Source organism: Lathyrus oleraceus, chromosome 6 (genome assembly GCF_024323335.1).
Source record: "Lathyrus oleraceus cultivar Zhongwan6 chromosome 6, CAAS_Psat_ZW6_1.0, whole genome shotgun sequence".
In the NCBI taxonomy this organism is placed as follows: domain Eukaryota; kingdom Viridiplantae; phylum Streptophyta; class Magnoliopsida; order Fabales; family Fabaceae; genus Lathyrus; species Lathyrus oleraceus.
Window position 1 is genome coordinate 455,056,706 of NC_066584.1, and position 20,291 is coordinate 455,076,996.

General features: G+C 36.8%; 2 protein-coding genes across 2 annotated transcripts; one reads left to right on the forward strand and one right to left on the reverse strand.

Moving 5' to 3' along the window:
- The first annotated feature begins 542 nt into the window (after nucleotides 1-542).
- Nucleotides 543-11,586, forward strand: LOC127097116 (ARM REPEAT PROTEIN INTERACTING WITH ABF2). The gene is made up of 19 exons (XM_051035629.1): nucleotides 543-1,007; nucleotides 1,141-1,298; nucleotides 3,629-3,801; nucleotides 3,889-4,009; nucleotides 4,084-4,158; nucleotides 4,258-4,352; nucleotides 4,485-4,560; nucleotides 5,305-5,412; nucleotides 5,878-6,006; nucleotides 6,640-6,708; nucleotides 6,848-6,907; nucleotides 7,038-7,161; nucleotides 7,273-7,412; nucleotides 9,385-9,448; nucleotides 9,571-9,650; nucleotides 10,021-10,085; nucleotides 10,183-10,300; nucleotides 10,423-10,547; nucleotides 11,092-11,586. Exons 1-19 carry the CDS (start codon nucleotides 761-763, stop codon nucleotides 11,177-11,179), a joined length of 2,115 nt encoding a protein of 704 aa, XP_050891586.1. The 5' UTR covers nucleotides 543-760; the 3' UTR covers nucleotides 11,180-11,586.
- A 1,118-nt stretch (nucleotides 11,587-12,704) lies between these two features.
- LOC127097117 (cysteine-rich receptor-like protein kinase 25) lies at nucleotides 12,705-15,569 on the reverse strand. The gene is made up of 7 exons (XM_051035630.1): nucleotides 14,611-15,569; nucleotides 14,363-14,509; nucleotides 14,157-14,272; nucleotides 13,828-14,038; nucleotides 13,487-13,724; nucleotides 13,240-13,390; nucleotides 12,705-13,146 (listed from the first exon to the last, which is right to left on the reverse strand). The coding sequence occupies exons 1-7, from the start codon at nucleotides 15,422-15,424 to the stop codon at nucleotides 12,805-12,807; spliced, it is 2,019 nt and encodes a 672-aa protein (XP_050891587.1). The 5' UTR covers nucleotides 15,425-15,569; the 3' UTR covers nucleotides 12,705-12,804.
- Between the last annotated feature and the right edge of the window lie 4,722 nt (nucleotides 15,570-20,291).

Genomic DNA, 20,291 nt, shown 5'->3' on the forward strand with positions numbered 1-20,291 from the left:
TATTTAATATAAGTGATTTTATTTCATAATTCAACAAAAAAAATTTTAAAAAACTTTTTAATGTTTTTAAAAACATAAAATAATAGGATCTTTTATACTTGATATATTTATTTTTATTAGAAATGCGGGTAATAGTACGGGTATGAACACTTACATACCCATAAAGTACAGGTGCGAGTGTCAATGTTGGTACCCAACCGGATATGGACTCGAGTACGTGTATTTTTTCCAACTGCGGGTATAGGAACGAGTACTATAGTACCCTATTCAAACCCTACTCATTACCATCTTTAGGGGCGGGTTTGTGTATTTAGGTATAGGTGATCAATTAGACCAATGATATTATTACACGTGGGTAAAAGAAGCGTTAGAGAAATGAATTTAATCCAAATTTGTTAATTAATAAATAATTCTTATAGTAGTTTAAAAAATCTAAACAAAAAAGGGCAGTATTGACAAACCATACAATTATTTTATATTGGATAGAATAGTAGAAGTAAAACTTACGAGAAGGTAAGTTTTTCTCTATTTATTACTCCAAATGAGTTTGATTTAATAAATTTTGATTTGATTAAAACAAGTTATTATTTTCCGTTTACATGTACCTTGCCCGAAATACCCCTCCCATCTGTCATCCATTCAAATCCGAATTTCCATTTTTCGCCATTTTCTATCTATTCTCTCTCTCTCCCTCTCCTTTCTGTTAACCAGAGCGCCAACAACACACACTGTAAAAAACTCGCCTCTTCTTCTCTTGTCCATGGAGTTTCAGCGACGCCAAGGTCACTGCCTCTACGAGAGGAAGGGGCAAAAACGGAAGCTAGACGAAGAATCGCAGGACGAACCACAGATCTCGGCGGCGCCGCCTACCTCCGACGAGCGTGCGGCAGTTCTAACTGAAGTGGAAAATCAGGTCAACATCCTCGAGTCGACATTCACGTGGAACGAATCCGACCGAGCAGCGGCAAAGCGAGCCACTCATGCGCTCGCTGATCTCGCGAAGAATGGTAAATCGATGTCTCCGATCTCGCCACGTGTTACTTCGTTCGCTTGAATTGATATGGAAGTGTGGTGTTATTCTCTGTTCCTGTTTATCGCTCGCACGTGCATGTATGAATCTATTCGTGGTTGTGTTTGCAGAGGAAGTCGTGAATGTTATTGTGGAAGGAGGTGCTATTCCGGCTTTGGTTAAGCATCTTCAGGCGCCGCCTGTGGAGGATTGCGATAAGAAGGCGTTGCCGTTTGAGCACGAAGTTGAGAAAGGAAGTGCTTTCGCGCTAGGACTTCTTGCCGTCAAGGTAATTTGATTTGTATGCAACTGTTTTTTTGTTCTTTTTTCTGAAATTCCATATTTAACTGTTTTGAAGCATATATTGACAATTTGTATGACTAAGGGAAATGAATCAGTTGAAGACTTATTTCATATTGAATCTACTTATTGAGTTGAGTGATAATAATGCTTTTTGTTTCGATAAGTATTAGTATTTTGGCTAAAGTATACAAGTGAATTGTTAAGCCATTTGTAGGTGACATGTTAGAAATGAGAAACTTAGAATAGAACAGGACAGGAGTTGGCATAATTAGACGGAGGAAATATATCATATTGATTCCATTTCTTTTTACGTGCATTTAAAGCTATCAAATAGCGGCGCCATGGCCGCTGACATAGCTGTTTTTGGGCTCGCTACAATGGTAAATATCGGCCGATATTGCGGGTTTTTCCCACCATAATCCACTACAATGGCGCCTTATAGTGGTATGGCGGGATTTTAACTCTCATGGCGGGATTTTAACTCTCCGCCATGGATTGCCATCCGCCATCGACAACACTGATTTAAAGATTAGAGCACAACCAGACACAGTTAAATAAAGTTGTATGTTTTGATATGTTAAGAGTTTAGCTGAGAAGAGCATAACACACTGTTCCTTTCTGTTTTATTTTCATATATTAAACACTATAAACTGTAGTATACGAATTATGTGGAATTTTGAGTGTGTCACTGTCAATTTTAATCTGGTTCTTTTTTTATTTTTATTTTTAATACACAATTACGTGGAAATGTTGATGTTTTATATCAGCACCCAATGTCAGTACTTTTTGTTTAATTTGTTTTGACCTTACCGTTGCTTCGCCCCATTCCAAAGACGAGGGATCGAAACTGGATGTACTTGGGTAAACATAATTTTAAATGACAAGGTAGTTTTATAAAATTTATTTTGGTTATAATATAGTTTGAAGTAAAATGATAAATATTTGGATTTATTTATTACTTCTAGTCAAACTGGTTTAGAGGGATAATCATTTTTTCCCGATAGTAACTATTTTAACTAAACTCACATCTTATGTGAAGTAAAATCAATTTTGTTACTACTGTGTGAAGCCAAACACACTAAATCACATAGAAGAGCCAAGGAAACCAAGGTTATCAAGATCGGGAGGGGATGATAAGATCGTAAAACATAAGATCGGAAGATCCTACCCAATTATTTTTGTAAGATCGAGAGGGGATAGCAAAATCGTTAAACATAAGATCGTAAAAAAAATCGTAAAATATTACTACAATAAGTAATACTCTATATATTTGGAGATTTTTACATGATGATTTGGTAGGCAAGTGTATTCGTGGGATAATAGCCTCCGACGAACCATAATTGTTGCGCATTGGCATCTTATCATCTTCTCGGCTTGTAATGGTGGTAAGTGTAGTCAAGATCGAGTGCTGGATCGTAAGATCGTAAGATCTTACTTGCCAAGGATGCCTAAGAGTGTTACGATTAGAGAAAGATCGTTTTCGGTGCCGGTGTGGTCAAGATCGAGATTTTTGAAGCAAGATCGTAAAAAAAAACGTGTTGGGCCTTTTTTTTGGGCGTAAATTATAATTTTCATGTTTTAGTTAATGTGTGTGTATAAATATATATATGAAATTACCATTTTTCCCTTTGGTAGAATTTCGCATGCCATGCTAATGATCCGAGTTTTACGATCTTTCACAAGCCGTACGCTCCTACTTAAGATCTCGTGCTTGACTACATTGATGGTGGTGGCCAAAAATCGGCTGATCGTGGCCGGAATTGGTCAAGATCACACTAAATCAATGTTTTTACGACTTTTTTTCAATGTTTGGCTACAATGCACAATTCTACTTTCGTTAGGGTGAGTGAGATCGCAAAATTGTAAAATTCTAAGATCGAGATCTTGGCAACCTTGAAGGAAACAACCATATCCAGTCATAATTTAGGGGCGGACCGCAATTAAGGCGGAAATTCCAACAATAGGTTTAAAATAGTAGATAATAGATTGGGAGAAGGGAGCTGTCTCCGTTGGTTCTAACAAAGAACCAGCATTTCAATTTATTCTGGGACTCTGGTGAGTGTGTCTCTTGCTATGGGTTTTGGAGTTCTAAACATTCATATATGTATCCTGTTATAATTTCCTTTATAAATTCATGTGCCGACACTTTCCATGACGAGTACCGTGTCACTTTTTTCACCAGATTTTGCATAATATATATGACATATATCATGTATATATAACTCTTAGCCACACTTTTCTTTTGGACAAATTTATTTATCTCTAAAAGAAGGTATAATTGCTCAATTACTATCTTATTTGAAATGCTTTCTACAGCCAGAACATCAGCAGCTAATTGTTGACAGTGGTGCCTTAACTTACCTTGTTGATCTTTTGAAGAGGCATAACCAAGGCTTAACTTCTCGTGCCATTAATAGTCTCATTCGTAGGGCTGCAGATGCTATTACTAATCTTGCACATGAGAATAGCAACATTAAAACCTGTGTCAGGTTTGCTTCTTCATTCACTACCATATATGTAGACTCAATTTGGATTTTCTTTTATTTCTTAGTATTATATGTGGACTTTATGTGTAGGATGGAAGGTGGAATTCCACCACTTATTCATTTGCTCGAGTTTGCCGATACAAAGGTGCAAAGAGCTGCTGCTGGTGCTCTGAGAACCCTAGCTTTTAAAAATGATGAAAATAAGAATCAGGTAGGTGGTGGTCATTTTTTGAAAGTTGAGTTTTGAATATGATACAACTAGTAACACAACATCATGATTGCCAGATTGTTGAGTGCAATGCTCTTCCGACTCTGATTCTAATGTTGCGTTCTGAAGATGCTGCTATTCATTATGAAGCGGTATGAATAAGGCAACTTCAATTATAAATTATAGGTTTTGCAATAATTATGAGCTGTATTTCTCATCCACCACATGCAATTAATTGGATTGTATTACAGGTTGGTGTGATTGGAAATCTAGTTCACTCTTCTCCTACTATAAAGAAAGAGGTTCTTTTTGCTGGTGCTCTACAACCAGTTATTGGATTACTTAGGTATATTATCATCTCTGGACTCTAATTTTGCAGGTCTCTGGACTCCAATATTTTTGTTTCTTGACTATAATTTCTACAGTATATAGTTAAATAGGCATGTTTCAATTAATGTATTCTTATAACTTTCAATAGCTCCTGCTGCTCTGAAAGTCAGAGGGAAGCGGCATTGTTACTTGGACAGTTTGCAGCAACTGATTCAGACTGCAAGGTAAATATAAACTTCACAACTGAAAGGATAGTCAAAAACTTAGTTTAAAGTAATTTTTCAAAAACTCCAATTCAAACTTTCAAGTTTAGCTCTTTTTCCTTTATTGTATATTTTTTACTTGTACTAAAAGGAAAATGAGATAATTAAGCTGGGAGGAATTCATAATTCCATTTTTATGCTTGTTGCTTGAGTAGTTAAGACTTATGAGAGATAGAAAAGACATAATCAACTATTGAACTTCTATATTTGGAATAAAACGACTAAGTTTTAGTTGGGGGCAATTGTTCAACAACTACAATTCCAAGTTTGGTTGTGTTGTATTATGTACATCTTGTTATAATAAAGACTCCATTGGTTGTAGAATAGTACCTCCATTTTTTTGGTCACTTTGCCAATTTCAGACTTAATAAAAAATGTAGTTAAATTTGTATGGGAAATAAATTACGATAGATCTTACAAAATTATTCTTCATTAATGATATAAGAAAGAAAAATTAAAAGAATTGAAAAAAAGAGGAAGTAATAAATAGTAAATGGTATGATAGGAACAAAGACATTAATGTTTCATTGGTATTGTAAAGTGACTTATAATTTGGTCCAATTATCTTTTGCAAAGTGACAATAAAAAATAGGGTAGTAATTGATTATATTGGCGCTAGTGCTACTCCTGTGGCTATGATGTTGCACCATATATTATATGTTCTTGCTCACACTTCTTCCCATTCATTCCACTTGGTCTGTTTAGGTTCACATTGTACAGAGAGGTGCTGTCCGACCTTTGATAGAGATGCTTTCGTCTTCTGATGTACAACTCAGAGAAATGTCTGCCTTTGCACTAGGGAGATTGGCCCAGGTTATTTTCTTTTCTTCTTTTCCTTATTTATAATTCAACTGATTTGCCATTAGATTCCTGGAAACATCTTATTTTTTTCTTTCCTTTTGTAATAGTTTTTTGTATTTGCAACACATCTTATACATCTCCATCTTCCCGTTAATCAATGTATCTAGTGGGCTCATAGAACATACTGTTGAAATATAATATATTATTTCCTTTTCATATTATTCTAAATTTATGTTTATTTTATTTTCCATCTATCTTTCCTGAAATTATGGAATTGATTGATTGTTTTTTCTCCTATATAAGGATCCCCTGTATTCGTAACAATATATCACAATATTATTCTCTACAATAACTCATCTCAGTAATATATTACAACATTTTATATACAGTACAATGTTTCCATATATAGGCCGGTTCTTTTTAACATATAAACATTCCTTTTGGTATGATTGGGTTTTTCCCCTCCTCCAATTTCAGGACACACATAACCAAGCTGGTATTGCACACAGTGGTGGCTTAGTGCCACTGCTCAAGCTTCTTGACTCAAAAAATGGGTCTTTGCAACATAATGCTGCTTTTGCTCTTTATGGCCTTGCAGAGAATGAGGTATGATATAACTGAAAATTCAAATAAAGTGGACATCTTCAGTTTTACAACATCAACAACCATGCCTCGTTTCACTAGGTGGGACTGGCTACATGGATCAAACCATAACATTATATCACAATTTGTGTTAATACCCAAACCATTGACCTCAATCTTTCTTAGATGTTTTGCCCATAGTTTTTCTTGGCTTTCATCTATCTCTAGCGATTGAGCCATTCTCCATCATATCTAGTCCCCTCTCTACTAAATCTGCAGGACTCCTCCACACATATTTAGACCACCTAAGTCTATCTTTTCTATGAATAGGTGCTACCCCAACTCCCTGTCTCTAATGTAATCATTCCCAATCCTTTTGTCTAGTATTATTATTTCCACTCATCCAACACAACATTCTCATCCTTGATACTTTGAGTTTATTTCCATGTTGGCATTTTACCACCCAACAGTCTGCGTCGCACATCTGTTTTATCTTTTACATGAGCAGTATCTCTTCATCACATACAGACTCAAAGACCTCCGTTTCAACCACCCCACTTGAATGCTATGGTTTACATATCCTCTAATTTAAATAGTGGTTATTTCAAAAACATAAGCAATTAATTATTCTCTTTTTTATTTTATTTTTCCCTACAGGATAATGTGTCTGATTTCATTAGGGTAGGTGGAGTTCAAAGACTACAGGAAGGAGAGTTTATTGTTCAAGTGAGTTTTCTCTTTAATACCTACTTTTAGCTTTGATTTTCTATCCTTGGATTTCTGTATAAAAGGGAATTGCCGAATGGAGGAAAATAGATTCTTCCTGGGTGTATATTGACCTATATGGATATGGTTTCTATTGCAGGCGACTAAAGATTGTGTTTCCAAGACATTGAAAAGATTAGAGGAGAAGATTCACGGTCGTGTATGGCGTCATATTTCTACATTTTGTTGTAACTAGCATGGGAAATGATGAACGTGCAACTAGTGTTTCAATTATCAGTTCTATATGTTCTTGCTTTCAAATTTGTAATCCATCAATTTTCTTCTTATAGGTGCTGAGCCATCTATTATATCTCATGCGTGTTTCAGAAAGGGGTTTTCAAAGGCGAATTGCTTTAGTTCTTGCGCATCTTTGTTCTGCAGACGATCAAAGAAGAATTTTTATTGAACACCATGGTAAATGCATCTTCACAGCAAAATACTTTAACGGGTTTGATCATTGTTGTTTCATGTTGTATAAACTCCTTTTTGTTCTTCTATTTCAAAGTTAAGTGTCTGTCCATGTAGGTCTTGAGTTGCTTATTGGGCTTCTTTGCTCATCTAGCACCAAGCAGCAGCTTGATGGTGCCGTGGCTTTATGCAAGTTGGCCGATAAAGCATCAACTCTGTCTCCTGTAGACGCTCCTCCTCCTTCTCCAACACCACAGGTAGGCTTAAATCCATTTGGATTTTCCTCAATCCTCAAAATCTCTGTTTAGACTTACTCCCCTGAAGCTCATATATAAGAGAATTAACAAAAAAAGCTCATATATAAGAGAATTTAAAAAAAAGCTCATATATAAGAGAATTTAAAAAAAAAGCTCACCCTTTAAGAAAAATGTCTGAATGCATTTAATTCTTGTGCTCTTTCTAATTTTACTCATATTTTTTTGCTTTGGAAATCGTTACAAAGATAAAATGTAAAAAAAAGTAGGGGTATATTTGGAATAGTGACATTGAATGTAATAATTATAGATGGCTTTTGCTTATATTTAAGACTATTGAAATTTTTATTGTTGTTTATATTTGAGACCGGAGGGAGTATTAAAATACAAAGGCATTCTTTATGATGTGAATAGGCTTTAGCCAAAGTTATCAATCCCAGATAGCAGAACGTAACGGCAACCCCAAAAATGGAATAGTGAGATAGCGGATAAAACACATAACACAATATCCATAAAAGAAAAAAAAAAGTAGAAACAGAGTAAGTAAAAGTAAAAGAGGAAGAAGAGGAATAAACTTATTAAAATACTATTACTTCAAAAAAAACAGTGGATAAATAGTCAACTGCCATATAAACATTTATGCAGTTTATTATAATAATTAATTTTATCAATCCCAGCCTAGGAAATCTACTACATTAATATATACATTAATGCACTTTATTATCCTAATGAATAGCAATTAGGATTATTCTAAGGATAATACTAACTTGTGCCCTAGAGGCACATGTTAAGAAATTCACAAATAGAAAATTTGTTTTGTGAATAGAAAATTTGTATTGGAAAAAGTAGTTAAAGAATTAATTACAAGCTTTTTGTAAAATCAAAAAACAATTTTCAAAAAAATATTTCTATGTTTAGTTCTTAACTTGTGCCCTTAGCATTACCCTTATTTATTCTAATTAGCAAATATCAGTTAGAAATCCGGACATTAAACCTAATGACAGAAATAGCCTAAGTAAAAGAGCAAGAAGACTTTGAAAAAAAACAGACAGAGGAAGAAAGAAGAAGAAAGTAAAGAAGAGAAAAGAAGTAGAAAGGAAAGAAGAGAAAAGAAAGAAGAAAGGAAAGAAGAAGAGAAGAAAACTTGAAAAATGTCAAGCGAAAGCGTGTGAGAAAAAGACCGATTACTCTGTTTTGTGTTCTGTGTTCTTTTTTATTAAGGGTAGATCTGGGTTTTCGCTTTCGAAACTGATGAAATCCGCTCGGGCCAGGAAGCACTCCGCTCCCACTATCCGCTAAACCTCAAATAGGGTCCGCTATCTCAAACTAGGATGAGAACCGCTCCTCCATAGCGGAGGGTCACCGCTCCGGGACGCTATCCCGGGATAGCGCCCGCTATCGATAACTCTGGCTTTAGCCTTTATGTATTCAAAATAGTTAATTTTTTCTTTTTTCTTTTTGATCTCTGACATGGGAAAATGATGTATCCTTTTTTTTATATCAATCCTTTTTTCACTGATATGACCTTTCAACACACATTCAAGAAGTTAGGAGTGAGGTTTTATTTTATTTTTTATTGCATACACAAATCCTACCCTTTGTTTAAAATACTTTGGTATGTATGTTTTTCTTATATTGTTCACATGCCACGTATAGTAGTCAGTGGGTAGTACAAGGACTTCTTAATGGACTTACATTATACATATGACATTTTCGGACTGCTGTGTTGGCATTTTAAAAGTATGTGAATACAAGTGATGGTGCCTTGTTAATAATATATGGTCCATTTAAAATGAGCATCTGATGGTTTAATAACCAGAAGTAAATATCAATCTCTTGCTGTTTTCGATGCCTTCCACCTGCATAAGAATCTGGGTGCTGAGCTCCCTCTTCATTCTATCTTGTCTATGTAATTATGGAGTGAGGTGTTCCTAAAGGCTGGAATATTTATGATTATAGACTATTCTTCTTGCAGGTCTACTTAGGAGAGAAGTTTGTAAACAATGCCACACTGTCCGATGTTACATTTTTGGTTGAAGGTGATGATCCCTTTCGTTCACATTGTTTCACTCTTAAAACTGTTGCATGGCTACCTTCTTAGATATTTGTAGCTTCAGTTGTCATTTACAGTTCATCGCGTAATCTCTGTTCTTTTTTACAGGCAAACGATTTTATGCTCATAGAATTTGTCTACTTGCATCTTCAGATGCATTTCGTGCAATGTTTGATGGTGGTTATAGGGTGAGTATGTACAGAGCTCCCACACCGAATCATATTTTTCCTTCCCTAAAGAAGCTCCCCCAAGAAATAAGATACCACAAGAAGCAATTTTTCTTTTCTTATTACAAAAAGTGTAGTCTTAATGAAGAAAGACTGCTTTATTGACTTTACTTGTTTTATTGAGCTACATTATTTCATCCAATGTTTTTTAATTTTTTTTTATTTTCATGCTCTTTCAACCTCTTGATAACTTTTACTGGAAACATAGCTGAGTTGAATGGTGAATTTGAATTGAAGTGTATAACCATCAAAATTTGTATTTTAATTCAAAGCAGAAACCGATTGAAATGTCTCTGATGTACAAATGTATTTTATTGCATTTCCATGACAGGAGAAGGATGCAAGGGACATAGAGATCCCAAATATTAGATGGGAGGTTTTTGAGTTGATGATGAGGTCCAATAAATTCTGCAGTCATGATTTATAAAATTTTAATGTGAAAGCTTCTAATAATTTGTGGATGTGTCTTTAAGTTTATTTGATCTTTGTCCAGATTTATATATACTGGATCAGTTGATGTCACTCCAGATATTGCTCAAGACCTTCTTCGAGCAGCTGATCAATATCTTTTAGAAGGACTAAAGAGACTCTGTGAGTATACAATTGCACAGGTGAGCTAGGAAAATTGGTTGTATGGACAATATTTACTCTATTTCTCCTAGAAATAACTCTCGCCAGATGAATCTTTGTGTGTGCAACATGAGTGCCTCATGATCTGATGTTCTTGTTGCAGGATATATTACTAGAGAACGTGTCGAGTATGTATGAACTTTCAGAAGCCTTCAATGCAATATCATTGAGGCATGCATGCATTCTTTTTATCTTGAAGCACTTTGATAAGTTGAGCACAAGGCCAGGGTATTGATCTGATTCCCTCAATTCTATGTTGGACATTTATATTGAACTAACTACTTGGTACTAGTACATTGTTTAGTCTTGCTCCGTCTTCATGTTTGTTGTAGTTTCGGTGACTATGTTCTTTATCTAAATGGTTGTTGATATGTGAAGTACTATGTACTGAAATGTTTTTTCTAGCTTTTTTTGAGCAAGGAGGGGCATATTGTGACGTGGGCTCAATTTATAGCTGGCATCACTTCCTTTTCTTTTCTTTTCATCTCGGCTTGTTATGTTATGCTCTTAGTTTTGCTTTGCTTTGCTTTAGACAAAGTTCATTCGGAGGGATACTAAACTGTATTAGCCATAGATTTTATGGCTGAAGATACCAACCTGAGGTTTGAAATAAACTGAATAGTTCAGTTTCACCAGGTTGCTTAGTGCCCAGTTTGTTTAGAATGGTCTCATGCTTAAAATTTTATGATGATTGAAATTCACATTTACCGTAGCATCGTCCCTGTCTTAATTCTTCGGCTTCTTGATTGTGTGTCGCACAAATTTTCTGCAGGCACTCTCTTCTGATTCAGCGTACAATTCCAGAGATCCGCAATTACTTTGTTAACGCTCTTACAAATGCAAACTCTCAAAGACAGTAATGTGCAGACATTCTATTCTTGACCTCTAACCAATTGTGATGTACAGAATGTAGATGTTATTGCTTGTGTTGAACCTGGAAAAGGGTCTCTCCCTTATGGTATATATGTTCATTAAAAGGAATATCTTTCTTTTTTATCCTTTTCATTGATGCGGTGTAAACCCCTTTCTCTCCCTAGCATATCATAGATATAGCAAATAGCCTTCACGAACGTTGTTTTTTCTTATGCAATACTGTGAGGGTTCTATTTCTCATGTGATTTGTACATTCAGGGAATTAGGAATGTTGTGTTTATGATGATAAATGTAAAATATTGTTATATTGTTCCCCAATGTATATATCACAATTAGATACAAAAAATTAAACTGCTGGGTAATTTATGCCAGACCGTTAAATCCTGTTATCTGACATGGAACTGTTGTAAGCTATTGTGGCAAATACTTTATTTAAATACTCGTATGGTCCGAACTTTTATTTCAAAATTCAATTTACTATTTAGTATCGAATTGAAAATAATCAAATCAAATTGCCAAGTTTAGTTTCATACACTGAAAATTTCCTTATGAAGGATTCATTTATTCTGAAGTTTAGTTTCATAACGAAAACTATAAAATAATAATGCCCAATCCAACCTGGGAATAGCATATTTAAGTGTTTTTCACAATGGAGATTCATGTGTAACGTAACATTGATTACTTGAATATTCTCCCTGCTGGAATATTAGCCCTCCTTCATAAGATTAAATGTGCTCTGAGACGCATCAATCACTGACGAATTGGTGGATCTGCATCCATAAGCACCGCATATGAGCACTACTATCTTCCCATCAAGATTGTTAATCTACATCCAACGACTCCTCCACTCCATGCTGAGCAACACAAAAATAGTTACAACCGTCTCCAACTCAATCTCATATCTTAAGTGTTGGAATGTTAATTTTTTTTTATCGGAGAACTGTCATCACCACATGAAAGGGTTTTTGTGTAATAGTGTAATAGTATATAACAATTGTATTTTGATTTTCTATTCTAGTATGAAATAGTGGAGTTATATGTGTGAATTGTCTTGATTCTATCGAATTCCTTTTAGATTCTCTCGATTTTTTTTGGTTGCAGCATCACAACCTTTTTCTGCTACTACTCTGAGCAATCGCGATAGTAACCTTTCTGCTGCTTATTCAATGGCTGGTTCAAAGACAACTCAGCACTCGAAGCACCATCAACGATCTCCGATAAACTATTCACATCTTTAATGACAACACTTCTCTAGTTTTTCTCCCATCGTCAAAAACGTCCTCTTTAGCAGGATTCTCTTCAATTCTAGAAACTCGTCTAACTCCTTAGTCTCATATTCCATTCATTCCATCACATAATCAATTTTTTTAACCATAAAATCAACTTTGAGCCTCGTTTGGAGCACCCAACATGAACAAACTTCCGTTGAACATTTTCAATCAACCGCAACAACAAAATGTAAGCTCCACAACATCAAAGAAAATTAGGAAAAAAATTTAATTGAGACAAAACTTTTAAAAACTTCTTCAAACTTTAGAATCCAAAACATATTACATGTTCGAATTTTAGAATATAAAAACGGTCAATATACACTATACTCATAGAAGCACTTCTATCTAGGGTACACCTGAGTAATGGATGCTTCATCAACAGAAAGTGTAGCTGATTTGCTTGTAGTTGTAGACTTTTCTGAATTCTCAAATTCATTTCTCGAAATGCTTTGATCAGATTTGCTACTGATATAACCTGCTGGTCGTTGAGGTTGTTCAAGAGTAACAGAATGGCTACTTAGCAGTAAAACTATTGTCTGCATAGATGGTCTTTGATCTGGATCTTCTTGAACACAACTTAACCCAACATGGATGCATCTTGTTACTTCAACTCTTGAGTATGAATCTCTCAATGTCATGTCAAGTAACTCCATTGGTGTTCCATCATTCCATTTTTTCCAAACCTATAAATAGTACATTTCGTTATCCAACTTTTTGTTCATTCATTATTCGTTAACTGATACTGAAAAACGCTGAGATGGATCGAGTTAACTCACGTAGCTCAAGAGGTCCTCAGCGTAGCCTGATTCGCGGAAGGACGTGATCTTCTTTCCAGTAATTATCTCGAGAACAAGGACTCCAAAGCTATACACGTCTGTTTTGATAGAAAACTCTCCGTGCATTGCATATTCCGGAGACATGTAACCGCTATAAACACAACAAATTTATATGGAGTTTGAGCAACATGAGTTTCAACTGATAAAACATATTATTTAAAAAATAGTGTATGGAAATGAAGTTTACAATGTTCCAACAACTCTATTTGTGATTCCTCGGGTTTGATCAACGCCGAAAATTCTTGCCATCCCAAAATCAGCAATTTTAGGATCCATATTCTCATCTAATAATATATTACTAGCTTTAAGATCACGATGTATGATTCTAAGTCGAGAATCTTCATGAAGATAAAGTATTCCTCGCGCAATTCCCTCTATTATCTTGTATCGTCTTGGCCAATTCATCTGACGTGCTTTTTCAGGATCTGTGTATTATAAAACGAACGAAAGCAAACATGTTAATACATACTTCACTGCATAGAATGCATTTAATCAATAAGATCACCAAAAATATCTCGATTCACACACCAAATAGAAAATAGTCTAGACTTTTGTTCGGCATGAATTCATAAACAAGCATCTTTTCTTCCCCGTCCAAGCAAAAACCAAGAATCCTAACAAGATTTCGGTGTTGTAGTTTTGCTACCAAAACTACCTCGTTCTTGAATTCGTCTATGCCTTGACCAGAACTTCTTGATAGCCTTTTCACAGCAATCTCTTGTCCATTAAATAACATACCCTGAAAGAAACCAGACTCCAAACTAGTACTCCCCCGGTCTTAAATATAAGCCAAAAAAGTGTATATGTACTATACTTCGATCAAATACATGCGTTACAAGCCTACAAGCCTACAATACCTTGTAAACCTCGCCAAATCCTCCTTCCCCCAATTTATTGTCATCGCGGAAGTTGTTTGTGGCCGCTACAATAGTATCAAAATCAAATTGCAAGAATTCTACTCTGGAGATTTCAACTGCGGAATAAAATATGTTAGCAGACTCAAAAATACTGCATAAAAGGGAACTAATTAGAAGATACAAAACAGTTACTTTTTTAGCCATACCGCTTTCTTCAGGCACAGGCACTGGATTGAATTTTCTTCTTTTCTTTTCAGATATGATCCATAAGACTAACAGTGTAAGCAATAAGATACTCACAACCGGAGATACTATTGCAGCAATGATCACAACCGAGTTCCGTGATTTTTTTCCTGCATACATTGAATCAACCATAACTTAATCACCAGCTAATCATAAATTTTAAAAACTAAAAAACAGTTTTGCAAAACTAAATCAAACGAGCCCTTAGTACCTTCGACAGTGCCTTGTGGATTTGGCCTTGGTTCTGCAGGAGCAGGAACATTCGACTCGTGATAAAACGGATAAAGTTCGTACCTAATATTACAGCTAGGAGTAAGCACTCTTGCACCTTGTTGTCCATTACAGCAAGAGGGTAATGCAGTAGTTGCTATTGTAAGGCATTTTTCACATCCTGACTTTGACAAATCCGGTGTACACTGTGCAAGTGTATGCAAAGTTTGAAAGCTAGTAAAAATTGCTTTTTTAGTTCCAAACTTTTTGTCACCTCCACCATTCACCGCCTCTGCTGCTGCAGCGTTCATTGTATCAGCTAATAGTTGCATGAACCGGCTTTCCTCCGTCACACTTGCAGTGTTCCAGAGAGGAATTACAGGAACTTCTGCAGCTACGTCGAAGAAAGCAAGGTTTGAGTAACGTAACATGCATTCAGCTAACCAAATAACAGATTCTTTTTCTGTAGGACACTTTTGAAGGATTTGATTGGATGCTACAGAAACACAGTCTTGGCATTCTTTTGTTGTGAGATCTCCACGGCAGAGGAAGGCACCGTATACGGTGTTTCCGGGGTTGTTTTGGCCGACGGTGGTGTAGTAGAAGCCATTTTTGTTGGTGGAATTTGATGTAAGCAGAGAAAGAAGCTTGTTGAGGTTAGTTTGATAGGTTGTGTTTGGAGAAAAAGTGGTTGTATTTGGACAGTAATTCTGAATGAAAGATAGATCTGTAGCTGCTTGAGTTGTTGTTGTAGCTATAATTAGAGCAAAGGAAAGGAAAACATATGCAGTGGCAGAGATTTTGAAGTGCTGCATTTGTTTTTCATGAATAATGTTTTATTCAATTGAGTTACACAGTCCTCTAGTGTTGTTTGATTTTCCTTGTTTTGTAATGTTATTGTTGCGTGTGTGTTGGTGTGAATGATTGATTGAATCTGTGGACTATGTGTAATACATAGAAAGAAATTCTAACGTAAGTCATGGGCTATGGCTAATAACTGCCACAAAATGTTAAGTTGGAATTGAATTGATAGATTGACTTTTTCATAAGAGTTGACGCAAAAGTCTTTGTGGCGAGTGTATGTGTTAAAAGGACATCTTGGAATACAATTCTCTAACTGCTATTAAGGGTGGCAAAGAGGCATGTGCGTCTGTTAGATATGGTAAGGTGTATAGCAGAAAACGTGGGAGGAGAGGTGGAGAGAATATTCCCTAATTCCTACAGCTAGCTAATTCTGTTAGAGTGCACATGGGAGTGCACATGGGATCTGCCAGCTGGCAGATAGGAAAGAGAAATCAGATCTCTCAATATATGTAGAGAGAATGTTCTCATGTCAGTATGCTTGATTTGGATAAATTCCTACCTAGGAGAGACAAGGCCTCTCGAAGAGCCTATTCCATTTTCCCTTTTTCTAGCTTTCTTCTTTATTTTTCTTGCTGAATCCTGTAATGAGCTAGATCCCATATGAACTCTAGCTCCTTTTATAGTAATACAGACATCTTTTCAGCATCATTATTACTGTTTTATTACTATTTCTGCTAGATTACTAGAGTGATCCTATCATTTTGGTATCTAGAGCCTTGGTTTCGTTTACCTTGTGTATGGTAATTACGAGAAGCATCATGGAAAAACGTGTAGAATTGATTGAGCAGTGGATGGGTAACATGGAAGCATCCATGGAACAGATTCGTCAGCTAGTATTAGATCAACAAGCGAGACCACAAATCACGGTTGATCAAATACGACAGATCGTGCAGGAGAGACGACCACGACGTCACCGGCGTAATGGAGACGGGGATGGAGACGATGACGAGGGTAGCGATCTTAGTTCAGCGTCAATAAGATCGAGACCACGACACCGTCACGGGAACGACGATAGGAGAGGAGGAATCTTTGGAGGGAGAAGACGATTGGAGATTCCGGTGTTTAAAGAAGAAGACGCGTATGGGTGGTTGGTGCGAGTTGAGCGATATTTTCGCATTTACGAAATTCGTACACAAGAGAAGGTGGACGCTGTGGTTTTGGCGATGGAAGATCGAGCTCTAAACTGGTTTCAATGGTGGGAAGAACAAGCACCATTGAGGACTTGGGAGGAGTTCAAATTAGCTGTGATTCGTAGGTTTCAACCGGGGTTGCTGAATAACCCATTAGGACCCTTGTTGAGCCACAAACAGAAGACGACGGTGAAGGAATACAGGGATAAGTTTGAATTATTGGTAGCTCCTTTAAGAAGAGAAGAAAGAGGGATGTTGGACTCCATTTTCTTAAATGGTTTGAAAGAAGAAATCCAGGCTGAATTGAAGTTATATGATAGTCAGGATTTGGCAGAGATAATGGATCGAGCATTGTTGATTGAAGAAAAGAATGAGGTGGCAGGAAGAAGGAGTACTGGCTGGAAAGATAGAGGGGGGACTTATAAGTTCAAAGATCTTGGAGATATGAGTAACCCTAAGAAGGAGAGTGAAATAGGGGGAACAGGATACCATGACAGAACTAGGGGAAGAAGATTAGATCCTGCAGAGCTGGAAGAGAGGAGTAAAAAGGGGTTATGTTTCAAATGTGGAGATAAGTGGAACAAGGACCATACTTGCAAATCCAAGAATATGGTCTTGAAACTTTGTGAAGAAAGTAGTGGGGGGGAAGCTGAAGAAGCAGAACCAGACAAGGAATCAGAAAGTGAGGAGGCAGAGAAAGAAGAATTGAAAACTTTGCAATTGTCTTTGCAAAGTAAGGAGGGATTTACTTCAAACAAATCATTTAAGGTTTGGGTGACTGTGAATGAAAAGAGGGTGTTGACTTTGATTGATTCAGGAGCAACAAGTAACTTTATTGATTCTAAGTTGGTGTCAACCCTAGGGTTGGATGTGAGTGAAACTCCAGTTTATGTGATTGAAGTAGGAAATGGTGAAAAAGTAAGAAATCAAGGGGTCTGTGCAGGGTTGAAATTCCAGCTGCAAGACATTGAATTTCAACAACATTTCTTTTTGATGGATTTAGGTGGGACTGACATGGTACTAGGTATGGATTGGCTGGCCAGTTTAGGAGACATTGAAGAAAATTTTGGTGAATTGTGTCTGAAATGGGAGAAAGGAGATCAGAGGTACAACATACAAGGTGACCCTGCCTTGTGTACTAGACAAGCTTCATGGAAAGCTATGTTAAAAGCTCTGACAGATGATGGAGTAGGGTTCTACCTGCATTCAAGTGAAACCACACCAGTTGATGTCACAGCTAAACTGGTGGAATGGGAAGAGCTACTCAAACAATTTGAGGATGCGTTTAATTTACCAACAGGATTACCACCCCCAGAGAACAGGATCATGCTATACCCCTCAAATTAGGTGTTGATATTCCTAACATCAGACCTTATAGATATCCCTTTTACCAAAAGAATGAGATAGAGAAGATTGTGAAGGAAATGTTGCAGGCAGGGATCATAAGACATAGTACCAGCCCTTTTTCAAGCCCAGTTTTATTGGTCAAGAAAAAAGATGGAGGCTGGAGATTTTGCACTGATTACAGGGCCTTAAACAAGGTCACCATACCAAATAAATTTCCTATACCAGTGATTGAAGAGTTATTGGATGAGTTAGGAGGGGCAGTGATATTTTCTAAACTAGATTTAAAATCTGGTTACCACCAAATCAGGATGAGGGAAGATGATGTAGCCAAGACAGCTTTCAGGACTCATGAGGGTCACTATGAGTATTTGGTTATGCCTTTTGGACTAACCAATGCTCCCTCAACTTTTCAAGCATTAATGAATGAAGTGTTGAGGCCTTATTTAAGAAAATTTTGCTTAGTTTTCTTTGATGACATACTGGTTTATAGTAAAGGGAGGGAGGAGCACAAGCAACATTTGACAGAAATTCTGAAAGTACTAAGAGACCACAAGTTGTTTTCAAATAAGAAGAAGTGTTATTTTGCACAGGGGGAGGTTGAGTATCTTGGGCACATCATTTCTGGAAGAGGTGTAGCAGCTGATCCTAAGAAAATTAAGGACATGATGAAATGGCCCATTCCTAAAGAGCTAAAAGGGTTGAGAGGATTTCTGGGCATCACTGGATATTACAGGAAATTTGTGAAGAATTATGGAAAAATTGCTTGGCCTCTAACCCAATTACTCAAGAAGGATAGTTTTTTATGGAGTAGGGAGGCTCAAGAAGCTTTTGAGAAGCTTAAAGAAGCAATGACTACCATACCAGTACTAGCTATGCCAGACTTTGACAAGGAGTTTATCTTGGAAACTGATGCATCAGGTAAGGGGATAGGTGCTGTCTTGATGCAAGAAGGGAGGCCTATTTCATATATGAGTCAGACCTTGTCTGACAGAGCTCAGCAGAAGTCAGTTTATGAGAGGGAGCTCATGGCTATTGTAGTCTCAATTCAAAAGTGGAGACCCTATTTACTAGGGAGACATTTCAAAGTTCATACAGACCAGAAAAGTTTAAAGTTCCTCACTGAACAGAAAACAATGGGAGAAGAACAACAGAAGTGGATTTCAAAACTGTTAGGTTTTGATTTCGAAGTAAAATACAAGCCAGGAAAGGAGAACAATGCAGCTGATTCTTTGTCAAGACAGATGCAGTATGTGCACATCACTACTATTCAATGTGAGGCTTGGGAAGGTTTAGAGGAGGAAGTACAAAGTGATGATAGGTTGAAATTGGTGGTGCAGGCCTTATTAGCTGATCCTTGCAGCCAAGAGGGGTTCCAGCTTAAAGGAGGGAGACTGTATCATGAAGGCAGAATTGTAATTCCAAAAAATTCACCCAGAATTTCTTGGATTCTGCATGAGTTTCATGACACAGCTGTTGGAGGGCATTCAGGGTACCTCAGGACTTACAAAAAAATTGCTGGTGTGGTGTATTGGGAGGGGATGAGAAAAAGAATACAAGAGTATGTCAAGGCTTGTGAAGTTTGCCAAAGAAACAAGTATCAAACTTTGAGTCCAGGAGGGTTATTACAACCTCTACCTATACCAACACAGACATGGAGTGACATTTCCATGGATTTCATAGGAGGGTTGCCCAAGGTCCAAGGAGTGGACACTGTGATGGTGGTAGTAGATAGGTTGACAAAGTATGCTCACTTTCTCCCTGTAAGTCATCCATACACTGCTAAAAACATTGCTGAACTGTTCATTCAGGAGATAGTAAGGCTGCATGGATTCCCTAGTTCTATAGTGTCTGACAGGGACAAGGTGTTTCTAAGCAATTTCTGGTCTGAGTTGTTTAAACAAGCAGGTACTAGATTAAAATACAGCAGTGCTTACCATCCTCAGTCTGATGGGCAAACTGAGGTGGTCAATAGGTGTTTAGAAACCTATTTAAGGTGTGTGACTGGACTCAAACCAAAACAATGGCCTAAATGGCTGGCCTGGGCAGAATATTGGTATAATACAAATTACCACGCATCCTTGAAAACCACACCTTTTGAGGCCTTATATGGGAGGACTCCACCAGTGTTAGTAAGGGGAGATGCCCAAGTTTCAGCAGTAAATGAGGTAAATAAGTTGACAGCTGAAAGAAATGTTATGATCAGAGAGTTGCAGGAACAGTTGCTAAAAGCTCAAGATGTCATGAGAAATCAGGCAAATAAGCACAGAAGAGAGGTGGAGTATGAGGTAGGAGATATGGTGTTTTTGAAAATTCAGCCCTATAAGTTAAAGAAACTGGCCAA

Bases quoted from the DNA above. Each gene is read 5' to 3' on its own strand.
- LOC127097116 (XM_051035629.1), top strand. From the start codon at position 761: ATGGAGTTTCAGCGACGCCAAGGTCACTGCCTCTACGAGAGGAAGGGG. The intron at 6,908-7,037 runs GTATGGCGTCAT...TTCTTCTTATAG, and splicing joins AGGAGAAGATTCACGGTCGT to GTGCTGAGCCATCTATTATA. The intron at 10,548-11,091 runs GTATTGATCTGA...AATTTTCTGCAG, and splicing joins AAGTTGAGCACAAGGCCAGG to GCACTCTCTTCTGATTCAGC.
- LOC127097117 (XM_051035630.1), bottom strand. From the start codon at position 15,424: ATGCAGCACTTCAAAATCTCTGCCACTGCATATGTTTTCCTTTCCTTT. The intron at 13,725-13,827 runs GTGTGTGAATCG...TATAATACACAG, and splicing joins TCTAGACTATTTTCTATTTG to ATCCTGAAAAAGCACGTCAG. The intron at 13,147-13,239 runs GTGAGTTAACTC...TACTATTTATAG, and splicing joins CTGAGGACCTCTTGAGCTAC to GTTTGGAAAAAATGGAATGA.